The following is a 14,594-nucleotide window of genomic DNA, read 5'->3' as shown; positions in this document are numbered from 1 at the left end:
AAATATGGAGCATGCTGAAATAAACTGCTTTGGGTATTTAGGAAGAAAATTACTCTTAATTAAAGTTAGTGTCGGCAGAGCCCCCTCACCTCCCGCTTGTATCCCTCACAAGCATCCTGTAGTAATAAATCTACTTCTTGCCTAGCAAAAGAAAAAAAATAAAGTTAGTGTCATTTTTTATCCTGCTTTGGAAATTTTGCATTGTTTTGAAATTGTCTGTATGGGTTTACTTTATTTTCTAAGTTCATTACCTATTCAAATGAAGCCAGCATAATAAACCTGACCATTGTACAATTTAGAAATTTTCTATTTAGAATGATTCTGAAAATATAAGAAGATTGTTTAGTAATTTTTGAAAAAAATATTATATTAGTTATATATTAATTTAGTAATTTGATTATTATTTGAACTTGATTTGGGTATATAATCTAAAAATACCAATATGGGCAGCATTATTTTGTTGTAAAATTTGGAATTGGAAATATACAATATAAAAATTTGGGATTCACAGGACTGAACTTATTAAATATTGCCAATTAATTTTAAAAATTATGGTTAGTATTAACTGTTGTCAACTAGTGAATATTGGGCACGTAAATACATTTTTGGTGCAACTTGACTATTTTCAGAGATTATGATTAAGGGTTTGTGACGGTGGCTTACCAGTACTTAAGAACATTTATATGTTCTTGCTATGGGTATGGTATGTGATGATGAAGGAAGACATTACTGTGCATATTTGATCCTCTTTAGACGATGAGCTCCTTTAAGGCAACACCTGTGTCTTATTTATTTTTTATATTTAGTATATAATTAATCATTTTTACTTGGCAACTTAGTATATGTTTAATGCTACCAGTTGACTCCTTGATCCATAGGTGTGGAATCACATACAACATAGCATCAGAACAAGTGACTGACTTTGCTGGGACGTGGGGCGGGGGGGGTGGGTGGGAGGGTGGGCCTTTGCCTTGTCATCCACCGGTTGTATCACAGACTGCATCATCCAGAGGCCACGGGCCTCTTGGAGTGCTGGAGTGGCCTTCAGAAGGCACAGATGAAGCTCCAACTCAGAGGAAATACTCTGCAAGGATGGGCTGCAGTCTTACAGGATGCAGTATAGGCACTAAGTTAGAAACTTCCATTTGGTTCTGTATCCCCAGTAGAAAGACTAATGGGTCTGGGAAGCAGGAGGTGGAAACAGAAATAGTCCTACTTACTGTAGCTCACAGTGTCCCGCTGGGGAACTTTGTGCAGGCGTGTGTCCCTGCACCTCTGAGCTCTGCAGCGTTAGTAGTCCTAGCCCCAAAGTGGGTGTAGTCTTTCCACAGGGGACATAGCAAGGGTACAGTTTGACTGCAAGCTGTGGTTGCCAGTGATTTACTTTAGTCTCTTGTGTCTAGGACCAGCAGACAGGACCCAGATCAGCTAAAGGAGGTAGGATTGCTTCTACACAATGGCAGCAGGTTGACTATGGGTGACACTCAAGTGATCCACTAACTTTAAGTGTGAGTGGACACATGACGGCCACCCTGGAATGAGGATGATATGATTGCCAGGGTCTCAGACACCTAAGGAACGTTTGGGTCACTTAATCACAGCAGCTACCAAGACCTGCAGAGGTGTGATAGGTGAGGCAGAGGGGAATTTTGATAGATATCGGAGGATGGAGATGAGTTGCAGCCCTGAGAATAATTGCAGTGATGGATGGGGACAGCGTTTGTCCTGCTCATGTTTTTCTTCTAAGTGTCTCCTTTGTAGAGGCACACAGGAACTGTGGAGCAGCTGCTCTCCAAAGATGGATGGAGAAGTGGATCCATGCAGCGCAAGGGTGGGCTGTGGCAGCCGTGGCAATGAGTTTCTCATCTCTCCCTTCCTGAGAGAACCTGCTGTGAGGCTTTTAGTTGCCCCCAGCCTTCAGCCACTGTATTTTGGAGATCCCTTGCAGTATTATTGCTGAGACCATGTCCTCTCTGCATTGCTTCAGCCATTGGCTGACCATGATGATGGTACTAGAGCTGAGCCATTCCTGACCAATGCGGGGATCTGATCATAGGCAGTCTTTGCTCTGTGGCTTCTTGTTGGCATGGCCGAGACTTTTGCAGAGCTGCACTGCAGTGTGAGGCTCTCCTACTCAGTGTTCTCTCTCTTCCCAGAGGTAAAATATGCTTTTTGGACAGACCTGAAGGCCTGTCACGCCTAACTGCTGCTCCCTCTCCCCTTTGTTTTTCACACGTGTTTCCCCTAATAGATCTCTTGCACAGTTGGCTGCAAGAGATTGTGATTGTGTCTGGCATTTGCTTTTCAAAGGACCTGAACTGACATGCCTGGCATGAGTCAGAATTAGTCAGCAGCTAGATTTTTCTCCTTTTCAGCATCACCGCTTAGCCTCTCTATCTCCTGGAAGTCAAAGATGTCATCTTGGCTACAGAAAGCACTTCCTGAACTTTAAGTGTTCTTTAAATGCTGAGAGCAAGTTTCCTCATTAAATTGCCTCAGTCTGAAAGTTTTAGTTTTCCTTATTAGCCTATAATATCTGAAGTAAGATTAGAAGGAAGGAAGGTTGTGGAATTGGGCTATAACTATTATATAGGTCTCTGATTCTCAGCCTTAATTTAACTACCAAGGATCCTTCTTATTTCCCCTCATGGACTTTGTTATGAAAGCTTTTCTCAGTCAAGACTCTTATTTAAGTATTTTACCCATTTATGCTAATAAAAGACATAAATTCCTGCTAAGCAGAGCCTCTGATTAACATTAGATCACCTTTTCAGTAGATACATTTATTGATATTGATAAGTAAAGAAACTTGTTTTAATTAAGTGTAGCTGTACTGCAAATAAATGTATCATGGCCACAAATAGTTGTTATACCTACTCTGTGGGTTTTCAAAATGTCTGTGCTGCAGGTGGGGAGCTACACCCTCAACTCTGGTGGCCTCTGTCCTCTTTGAGCAGCTTTTTCTAGTGTTGGGCTTTGTCATTGCCTGGCTGGGTCTTTAAGAGAGGATTATTCCACCCACAGTCCCATAGTCTACTTGCTATCTCCCCAGGACTGTGCCTTTCCTGGTAGAGAAGTTTATACCGACTGGAATTACTGTGGCTCTTCTCAATCCTCCTCTCTTTCTTCACATTTATGGTGAATTCTTTCACCTCGTTCCTGAAACACAGACATTGCAATTGCTTTACTCATCTAATCAACAGATTAGAAGTTCGACCTCTTGAGTATATTAGGCCACCTTCAGATTTTTTTCCTGAAGTAATTGACTTTTTCTATTGCCTCTCTACACAGGGTAATGTATCACAGAGTTTGTTATGTTATTCAAACGAAAGCTTTAAAATATAATTTTGAAACTAAACAGCATGATAAATGATTAAAAAAGGTCACTCAGAGTTGGGATATGTGTTTTAAAGTTGGGTGAGTTGATGCAAGTTAAAGTGCATAGGAGATTGAGCTCAAGGAAATAAAAACACAAAACACCCAATGATTTACAACCTGGTTTCCTGCATCCACTCTGGAAAATTTACAATGAGAAAACACCTTTTATCCTGGAATTTTCAAAGATTTCTTACCCCACTGATTTTCATCACCTTGATAAAAATATTTTTTTGTCTTCTGATTTGTTACAACAGAAATAAGTCAGAAATTATGAAGTAATCTAACCTTTGCTAGTCTCTTTTGCTGCATCATTATATATTTTGTGTGACTGTGAGTGTTGCAAAGAACACCTTTCATCTTATTTGTCATAATTTCCATTTTCATATCATTTGTCAAAATTTCCATGGGTGTCAGATATTTGATGTGAGGCAGGAATATAATTCTATGTCAGTGAAACCAAACATTATGATTCTGTTTATTTAGATGTGTAGGACTTTCCCCAGTAATGTTAATTGCTTTAGATGTAACTAATGCAAAAAATATATACTTAAAATGTTTCTGAATTATCAGTACATACTAGGCAGCAATACTCTCATATTTGAGGGTTGTTACTCTTTTTCTCCTTATTTTATGTACTCTGCAAATACTTGTCAAGTATTTATGTGGAATTTGTGGTGGGCAGTGTCATCCCGATGCAGAGAGATGCAATGTGTCAAAGCTTCTTTTCTCCCATCATTTTTGAATAACGGGTAGAAAACTTCAGAATTATTTGTTCCTTCAGGTGACATTAATTTGAGACTGGACGAACAAATGCCTGTAGCGGCAATACTTGGACAATTGGACTTGAGAGTGCTGAGGCCATGTGGCATGGTGAGGCGTTTTGGCAGGTCAGGATACTCTGAAAAGCAAGTCGAAACACATGGATGCTAGACTGGGCTCTCCCACTGACTTTGTGTGTGTATATTTGAACAAATAACTTTATTTCTCCAGATACCAATTTTCTTAACTAAAAGCAGATCACTGATTTTGAAACTGTGGGTTGATGTCCATTAGTAGCCAGTATTGAAAGAGAAAATAGCAGTGTGTCACATCTAGTGCAGCCAGGTATTATTTTATAAACTTTTTGCTTCAGCTGTGTGTGTGTATGTGTGTGTGCGTTTGCGTGCGTGTGTGTGTATGTAGGGCTGTGATTTTTTTTAATGTATTTCTTGAAGATCACGGTCAAGAAAGTTTGATAATTCATCTAGACCAGGGATAGCAAACTATGGCCCACAAGTCAAATACAGCTTACTGCCTATTTATGTTCAGCCCACCAGCGAAGAATGGTTTTTATATATTTAAATGGCTCAAAAAATCCAAAGAAAAATAATATTTTGTAACACATTAAAATTATATGAAATTCATATTTGTGTCCATAAATAAAGTTTTATTGGAATACAGCCAGTCCTGTTTGTTTATGTACCATCTATGGCTGTTCTTTCACCACAGTGGCAAGGTTAAATAGTAGTGACAGAGACCATGTGCCTTGCAAAGCCTAAACTATTTACTGTCTGACCCTATATAGGAAAAGTTTGCTGACCCCTGTAGCTAGGTAGTCTGAAGGCTTTATGGTTCTGTATTTGTAATAAAATATCAAATATGGGCCAGGTAATAGGTGTTACTAAAATACTCAGAAGTGCTTCCTTTTTTTTTGAAATACATTGAGGATATTGATTCTAGTTTGTTTATCTTATTTGCCTCATCTTCTGAAACTTATTTTTTGAGCAAATGATAAACATTTTGTAAATGTCAACTTTTAGCTCAGTCACTATCTGAGTGCAGTAACATTGTAAATGACTGATGTCAGAATTAATGAGGATTTACTATTTTATCATTTTCAGAAAAGGAAGCATTAGATCCCTTAAAATTATTCAGTGAAGATATCTTTTTGTCATTTTGAATTTCTACTTTATGATAATCTTTCTTGTATGTAATCACTGATCTTTTTAAAAGAAAGTACAATAAATGAATAAAATTTCATTAAAAATCTCTTCACCTCATTTGGAAGGGGAAAAATCCATTATAAGATTCATATCTCAATGTGGATAATGCACTGACATTTAAAAAAAATTATTGTAAATACATAATGATGATTACTTGAAATCCACATTTTTGGTTTAAGTTGGATCAAAAATTAAAATGAAGCATCTGAGTTTAAAGTGTGCTTAGCATTTTTTGGTGTATTTTCCTTGTATTCATATTACATAAAATTAGCATTTTGATTTTCTTCACATTGTTTTTCTGTATGTTTTAGAAAAATTGCCTAGCTGTATTTCATAAGAATAGATATTTTATTATAAAATATAATTCGTTACCTTGTTTTAAAAAAGCATTTAAGGTATTTTACAAAAATACTTGCAGCAAAATAAAATGAAAAAAATGGCAAAGAAACGTGGTGACTCTTAACCTCAGAAGTATGTTCAGCATTTTTCAAAGTAAGAGACTTTTTTTTTTTTTTTTTTTTTTTGACTGGAGTATAATTGCTTTACAATGTTATGTTAGTTTCTGCTGTACAACGAAGTGAATCAGCTCTATGTACATATATATCCCCTCCCTCGTGGACCTCCCTCCCCCCGTCCCACCATGCAAATTAAAATGTACTGAGATATCATTTCCCACATATCAAAAATTGGCTAAAATGTGGAAGCTTGACAGTATATTCTATTGATGAGGCTGTGGAGAAACAGGCTCTCACATACATTGATAGTGGGATTTTCAATTGACAATACCTCTTGTGGAGGGCAGTCTGACAGAGTCTATCAAAATTAAATTCCTTTGACACATTAATCCCACATCTGAAAATTTATGAGATAGATATATATATATATATATATACACGATATATATGTACATATACACATGTAATTTGCACACCTACGTTCAAAGTTTTTCATTGTAGCATTGTTCTGAGATTGGAAGCAACTCAAATGCCCATCGATCAGAGACTAGTTAAATAAATTATGGTATATCCATTCAATGAATACTTTGCAATGATTAAAAAACAAAAAGATCTCTGTACACTGATAGAAAGAGCTACAAGATATATTATTAAATAAAATAATCAAGGTGCTTGTGGAAGGGAAGTAATAAAAGTAGTTAACTGGATAAATGAACAGTGTGGGTTGGTTGAAAGTGAGAGTCTTCATTTTATACTTTTATGTAATATTTGATTTTTGTACCAGGTCAATATATTACCTGTTGAGAAATTTAAAATTAAAAACGTAGGTGAAGGAATTGTGGCAAAAGCAAAATAAGGAAAGCAAAACCTTGGATTTCTTTATATCACGTTTAGAATTGTTCATGTACTTCTGGAATGGAGATAATAGAAGTATTAGTAGGAGCAACACTAGCAGAAAACTTTTATATTGGGTGGTTTTTACGGGCCAGACACAGAAATAAGTAAAAAGCACTTTGTATGCAGTGCGTATATGCTTATAAATTATGTCATTTAATGGTATAACAACTCTATGAGGAAATTGCTATTATTTCTCCTGTTTTATGGAAGACTATGCTGAAACTTAGGATTCTTGAGGAACTTATCCAAGGTAACACTGCTAGCAAATGACAGAGCCAAGAGTCAGCCTGGTCTACGTCATGAGCCTGTCCTGTTAGGCATTCATACATAGTGATCATATATATGTGGTTATACCATACTCATGAAGAATATCTTCTACGGGTCCTCAGAGAATACTTATGTAATGAACAACATATCCCATAATATCCTGATGGTTGAGTAAATATAGCAATGAGGTGTACTAAATTGTTTCTCATAATGTTGTTCTGTATTGGTTGAAACCTAACAAAAGTACAATTTTGGTGTTGGCCACATATCATGTGAACTTTTGAGTATTTACTAGACTGAATGGGCTGCAAATTTTTCAGACTGCCTTACACAAATTATTTTCTTCTGAGCCAAGCCTTTGATGATGAATGTCAGTAAGTTTGAGGTTATAGTCCCCAAGGGTACCTAGAAAATATTTATTGTTTTGTTTTGACTAGAGAGCCATATATTTTAATAGGCAGCTGAGGTAAAGTAACAAAGGATTGATATCTTTTATGAAAGCTGTGCTGCTTAACACAAATGTATGAATAAAAGGCTAATTGTCCTCTTTATTAATGAGGTCTGAGGGCAGGGCAAGATTTCCCTCAGGTATTAGTTTTAGGTCTAATCTAAATTTAATATAAATGGGGAGTTATATCTCCTAAAATGCAGTGTCAGAGGTTGAAAACCAGTGGCCTGTAGGCCATATTCAACTTGCTCGTGATTTTAGCTTCACTTGCAGAGGTTTTTGTTTTTTAACTGAATGCCAGCATTTAACATTTGAGAGATCCCACTTAGAGATCCAAGTTTCTGCTGTTTCTCGGAAAATTGGTATGACATCCTTAACCTCTGTTTCCTACCTGGCAACATTCAGTTGTTTTTAGACAGAGCCTGCGTTCCCCAGTTTTCCACAGGTCTCCTCAGGTACATCACCTGCTGGCCCTGTAGGTGTTGAGCTTTTTTACCTTGTTTTACGTTACAGAACATTGCTGTAGAACTGAGCTATTATATCAGCCTTTTAATACCATTTTCCTTAAGTAAAGCCCCAAACTTTTGTATGTATTAAGTGTTTGCACATTTGTGGTAGATATCAACCTTAAGATTTAATAAATTATTTTGACAAATGGATGTATTTAGTCATTCACCATACTTGAACACTTGTATATTTTGGTATGGTGTGTACGTAAGTGCCATCTCTTTCATTGTTGGGGATCTGGTTGATATAAATTTTGGATTTGTTATTATTATAATTATAGCTTTTTAAAAGTTTGTTTCTTTAGAAAGAATTTGACTTTTGAAAGTTACAACATTGACTCTAAATCAAGGATTTATATCACAGTCCTTTGATACTGGGTTTATTTCTTGATATACTGCTTTGTGAATAATGAGTTATTTTTTGTAAAATAAAAATTAATAAATTATGCTTAACTGCGTAACTGCTAGATTAAGAATTTCTAATTCTTAATTATGTATGTAGAAAAGTATGTAGAAAAGTATGTAGAAAAGCATAATAGACATTCAAGATTTTTTTTTCGAAAACTATTGGCCTTGTAGCTAGTTATTTTCTGTAACTCAGACTTTTAAAATACTGTTTTTTGTCTTGTTATGAATTGATTCTTTTTTTGTACACAAAATATGTAGAGGAGTGATCATTTTTATTTTAAGAAATATTTTTATCATTTTATACTTTTTAATCCAAAACTTACTTGGGAGATAATAATGAATTTTGGTCAAACTTCTTTTTTATGATTTCAGGACAAAAATTGCCCAAGATATTGAGAGGCTAATACATCAGAGTGATATAATAGATCGAGTGGTATATGACTTAGATAACCCAAAGTAAGTATGCTTTTTGTTTGTTTGTTTTACTTTTATTGGTTTTATTCCTACTGTAAAATTTCAGTGTTCTTTTAAAAGACAAAAAAATATAGTTAACTTCCACCTAGTTAACCCTCACTACGTTTTGATCTTCTAGCAGGGATGTAATGGTAATGTAAATCATGTTTATTTACTTAAATTGAATATATCGCAAGCTTTTATTTGATCTTAGGTGGGCTTTTAATGGGTTTAATAAGGGAAAGGTCACAAACTGATGCTTTGTTTTTAAAAACTGAAACTACCTCCACTTAAGAGAGTGGAGATACCACATGAATGCTGCAATTTTGTCCTGTAATACTGAGCCTTCATTTCCTTAGGACAACAAATTACCATCCCCTTTAGAAGGAACATATGCTTCCTACCTCTCCACAGTCCCCACTTCTCTCTTTTGTCTCTTACTGCTTACAATCTGCTTCAGTCCTTTAAGTTACTTGCCTGACCTTTGAAGCCATTTGTTTGTGATTCTTGATGTTTTAACATCACTTCCAATTTAGGATTATCACTGGTACCATTGTATTTTATGGTTTAAATATAAGTAAATAAGTGAAAATGAAAAATGATGAAGGTGACTACTATTTATCAAATAAGAAATTTAATCAGCCTGCATGTAGGTTTTCCCTCTCCCTCAACATTCTAATATTTTGGGGAAGTTTCATATTTCAGTAGTCTCATTTGGAAGAAATAAAACATTTTAAAAAGATTTTTGTTAGAGAGTTAGGGTAAAGTTATGTCAGAGCTAATGACTGAGTTTGAAATAATATTCTGAAAAATGAAAAACATATCTACCTTATTCATAACTTCTTAGTTATTTCTAAAATTTTTGTGATTAACACTGACTATAAATGTGGGAACAAATCTCTACTCGTAATTATAATTTTTTTGTCTATAAATATTAGCCAAAGTTTGTATTTTGCTTGTGTTGGTTTTGTTCTTTGGTTTAAAAATAATGAGGAGGGTGAGGCAGCAATAATGGTGTATTTTTAATCTGTAGTGTAGTTTTATTTTTTGCTCAGTTGTTTAAATGCAACGTATTTTATTATTCTTACTTTAAAATTTCATTTAGTTATACCACTCCAGAAGAAGGAGATATTTTGAAGTTTAACTCCAAATTTGAATCTGGGAATCTGCGCAAAGTAATTCAAATTAGAAAGTAAGTCATTAAAAATTTTCCCATTTTGTATGTGCACAGATTATTTTCCTAATTTTCATCATATTTGTTTATTTTCTGTTTTCAGAAATGAATATGACCTTATTCTGAACTCAGATATAAATAGTAATCATTATCATCAGTGGTTTTACTTTGAAGTCAGTGGAATGCGACCAAGCATTGCTTATAGGTTCAACATCATTAACTGTGAAAAGTCCAACAGTCAATTTAATTATGGTAAGACAGAAAGTTTTCTTTCCCAATTTAGAGGGCATGCAGGCATTGTAACTGTAGGATAGAAGTTTTTAAAAAATTACTAATGTTTTTTAAAAGTTTTAGTGCTCTTTTGTTTTTTCTAGTTTTCAAAATTCAGATATTTATGCAAGATTTGACATAAACTAAGCTTTGCTTTGTTGGTGAAAAGAGTTACCCTTATAAAAGCAAGCCCTTTAAAATGTAATAAGTGGGGCTCCCCTGGTGGCGCAGTGGTTGAGAGTCCGCCTGCTGATGCAGGGGACACGGGTTCGTGCCCCAGTCTGGGAAGATCCCACATGCCGCGGAGTGGCTGGATCTGTGAGCCATGGCTGCTGAGCCTGCGCGTCCGGAGCCTGTGCTCTGCAACAGGAGGGGCCACAGCAGTGAGAGGTCAGCGTACCGCAAAAAACAAAGCAAAACAAAACGAACAAACAAATGTAATAAGTGAGGTTGATTTCATCCAACTTGAATACAGCTATAAAGATTTATTATGTATGCTGCTTAAAATCAAGTTTTTAATAAAGTCTGTTCATCCAGAAGAGAATTACATAAAGCAGTCTCTTTTTAACTGTTTATTTTGAATAGATTCCTAAAAAGTTAAAGTATTATAGAAGTTGCAGAAAGGTTCCATGTTCTCTTCACCAGATTTCCTCTCATGGTTACATCTTACATAGCTGTACTGGAATACCAAAGCCAGGGTTTCAAATACCAGTGCTATAGGTAGATGGCATTTTTGCTAACTGTATTTATTTATTCACTTTTATAAAATAGTACTTACTACTTTAAGCTTCATTAAAATATTTTAATTTTTACACTTAAAAGCACACATTTTGGAGTGCTGCTTCTCTATTAAAAAAAAACTATACTTCTGTGTGATAATTTTTTCCTTTAGTGTCATTTTAAATTTAAAATGAATAAAATTCTGTAAAACTAAATCAAAACAGTGAGACAGATGGCTGCTTTAGTTTTTAAGTTTCTCCAGCCCTTTGGGTATTTTTGTATGTATATCATCCTTTCCAAACCCACTTTGTGGAGAATTTGGAAAATACAGTGTTGTTAAGAAAATTAAAACCGTCAACAGTACATCATCCAGAGAAACTTATTTTATTTGTTTATTTTTTATAAATTTTATTTATTTATTCATTTATTTATGGCTGCATTGGGTCTTGTTGCAGTGAGCAGGGGCTACTCTTCGTTGTGGTGCACGGGCTTCTTATTGTGTGGGCTCTAGAGTGCAGTCTCAGTAGTTGTGACACACAGGCTTAGTTGCTCTGTGGCATGTGGGATCTTCCTGGATCAGGGCTGGAACCCATGTCCCCTGCGTTGGCAGGTGGATTCTTAACCACTGTGCCACCAGGGAAGCCCGAGAAACTTATTTTAATGTTTGTTGTTTCTTTCCAGTTTTTAAAATAATGCAGTATGTGATTTTTCCATACATATAGTTATGTATTTATTTAAAAAAATAATGCTCACAACCTATGCAGTTTCATAGTGTGTATTTTAACCAACCATTATATTTATATTGTCAGTATTTTTCTGGTTATTAAATATCCATCTGAAGCAGAGTTTAATGGACATCCTATGGAAGTTCTGTAACTCATTTATCCAAACATTCTTTTGTTGGACTTGTTTTATTTTCCTTCCAGTTTTATTGAGATATAACCGACCCTACAGCACTGTATAACTTTAAAGTGTACAGCATTATGGTTTGACTTATATCATGAAATGATTACAATGTTTAGTGGACCTATTACAATTTAAGTTGTTTCTAATTATTTTCTGTTTTAAATACTACTGAGATAAACATTGTACTAAATATTTGTGTGTATAATAATTTAGTTACACATTCACAGAAGTGGAATTTCTTTGCCAGCTGTAAATGTGTTTTTTTTTTTTTTTTTTTCTGATTAGGAACAGTGGATCTTATGGGATCCACTGTCCAAATTAGGGAATTTGGTAAAGGAAATACACTTTAGAGAAGAATCTCTAAGAAGGAAAGAGAAGAAAAAAACCCGCTGTTTAGCATTTTGTTAGCCATCCTTAAACTTATTCACATTCACATAATTTTAAAATTAAATTTTACCCTTTTATAGATTTGGGATCACAATATGAAAACTCATTTGTAAACTATATTTTTAAACTACACAACATATTGTAAAAACATTTCCCTGTGCCATTACCTATTTTCAGCAACATCATTACTAATGTTGGTATAGTATTCTGTTGAGTAATGTACAATAATTATTTAAATGATAACAGATTGACGAGAATTTGTCTTTTTCAACATTTCAAAATTAGGAGCTGTGTTGCAATAGATATCCTTAATTATTTTTTTGTGTGTATGTTTCTGATTATTGCTTTGCCATAAATTCCTCCAAGTAGAATTTCTCAAAGGAAATGAACTTATGTTGGTGAAGACTAGGAAAAATGGGTCCTTACAGTGTTGGTGGGAGTGTTGAATTAGTTCAGCTTCTTTGAAGTGCATTTGATAGTATGATTTTAGTATTTATATTTAACTTCATCCATGCAGGATTTATTTTGGTATATTCTGTGAATTGGGATCTAACGTAATCCTATCGTTTGTAGTTAAGCAGCTTTAGCTGAACTAATTCTTTCTCAAAAGAGTTTTAAACTGTTGATGAATTCATTGAGTTGTCAGACGTTGACATTTGTAACTCATTTGCAACTGTATTCCTGACCCACTAGTAAAAACAGGATTGGGAACATCACTCAGAAGACATTGTACATTGTTGCCCTATTATAATTGTCATAGAAAACGGTCAGTTTAGAAAAAAACAGATTAGAAACTGGTTTAAGGTATCACACTATTGCTTATTCATAATTTCTGACTTTCTGAATTTGGGTGGAATTTTTCTGAACTGTTAGTCATACTGTGTATCCCTTTTGGTTTGAAACACCACAACTCTCGCAAGCTGTGGCCTTCACAATATACCAGCATTTGTTTGGGGGCTGTGTGTTGCTCTAGCACCACTTGATTTTAATTATTCTGACCTTTCAGTCTTGTGTAACATCATTGTTGTTCTAGAACCATTTTGTTTTTAAAATTATTTTGACTTTATAATATAGTTTAACATCCTGTAGTCTTTTTCAGAAACAGTTTAACAACTTTTTCTAACTTTATTTTTCCTGAATAGTTTATTCTGAATATCATTCTGAGTAATTTTATCAAGTGCCCCGAATTTCCATTGCATTAAACTTATAATGTGGGAGAAATTGGATTTCTTATATTGTATTCGATCTTGCCACTTACGAACATGGTGTATTTGTTTACTCAAGTTTTTTATGTTCTCACCTAAATTTTTTAGTTTTCTTTTTGTTAAGTTCCATATATTTCTTAAGTATACCTTCATTCTTAAGTATTTTATGTATTTCTTTTTTCTGTTGTGAAAGAGTACTTCTCCCTGTTTTCAAGCTTGTTATTATTTATAATTAAGAAAGCTAAGGATTTTTATATGTTTACTTGAAAATCAGACTCCTTAGTTTCTTATTAGTTCTCATAGTTTCTCAGTTGATATTTTGAATTTTCTTGGTAGGTCCCTAGAATTTCTCCTTATCCCTAGTTATATCATATATGTTTCATTGCTTGGCTGGAACTTTGAGATTGTTTAAACTAAAAGGAGACTTTGGGCATCCTTGTTTGATTCTGAATTTAATGTGAGTGCTGTTTGTGTGTGTGTGTGTGTGTGTGTGTATTTTTTTTTTTTGTGGAGGTGCCCCGTGGCATGCGGGATCTTAGTTCCCCGACCAGGGATCGCACCCGCGCCTCCTGCATTGGGAGCGTGAAGTCTTAACCTGCTGGGCCACCAGGGAAATCCTGCTAGTATTTATGTTATGTATGTCAGCTTGTTTTGGGATACATATTCTTTCTTATACTAAAGAATTGATATTTTTACCGAATTTTTAAAATTAGAAATATTTTATTTCACTTTTTGCATTTATGAGTGTGACCATATAATGCTGTGAGCTGTTAATGTGCTGTGTTATAATTATTTAATAATGTTTCTAATAGTAAACCATCCTTGAGTTTCAGGAATTAGTCTGTTTTGCCCTGTGAGTTAATCTTTAATACAAATATTTTGCATTTGTTAGTATTTTGTTTAAAGGTTTTTACATCATTGGTCATAAGTTAGACAAGACAATTTCCTGACTGGAGGACTATCTTTTTATAGTTTTGGAAGCAGGCTAATGCTAACATTGAACACTTAAATGAACAGCTTTTATTTCCCTACCCAGTGTTCTGGAGCAGTTTCAATAGTATTTATATGTTTTCATGAAACTTGGAAATAATGCACCTGTAAAGTAGTCTGATTCTGTGCCCCTTTTTGGGGGGAGAGG

At 34.7% G+C, this 14,594-nt stretch overlaps 1 protein-coding gene across 5 annotated transcripts in view; it reads left to right on the top strand.

The window, feature by feature from the left end:
- Positions 1–14,594, top strand: part of AGTPBP1 (ATP/GTP binding carboxypeptidase 1) — a 170,777-nt gene that overhangs the window by 95,112 nt on the left and 61,071 nt on the right. For all 5 annotated transcript variants that reach the window (XR_010945100.1, XM_067744765.1, XM_067744768.1 and 2 more), the window contains exons 15-17: positions 8,714–8,797; positions 9,900–9,986; positions 10,072–10,220. Coding sequence is in view for 4 of the 5 variants with exons in the window: in XM_067744765.1 (XP_067600866.1) it covers positions 8,714–8,797; positions 9,900–9,986; positions 10,072–10,220 (320 nt within the window). In the remaining variant the exon portion in view is untranslated. The remainder of the gene's footprint in view (positions 1–8,713; positions 8,798–9,899; positions 9,987–10,071; positions 10,221–14,594) is intronic.

Source organism: Pseudorca crassidens, chromosome 7 (genome assembly GCF_039906515.1).
Source record: "Pseudorca crassidens isolate mPseCra1 chromosome 7, mPseCra1.hap1, whole genome shotgun sequence".
Lineage (NCBI taxonomy): Eukaryota > Metazoa > Chordata > Mammalia > Artiodactyla > Delphinidae > Pseudorca > Pseudorca crassidens.
The sequence above is the reverse complement of the archived record's forward strand: the minus strand, read 5'-3'. Positions and strand labels throughout refer to the sequence as shown.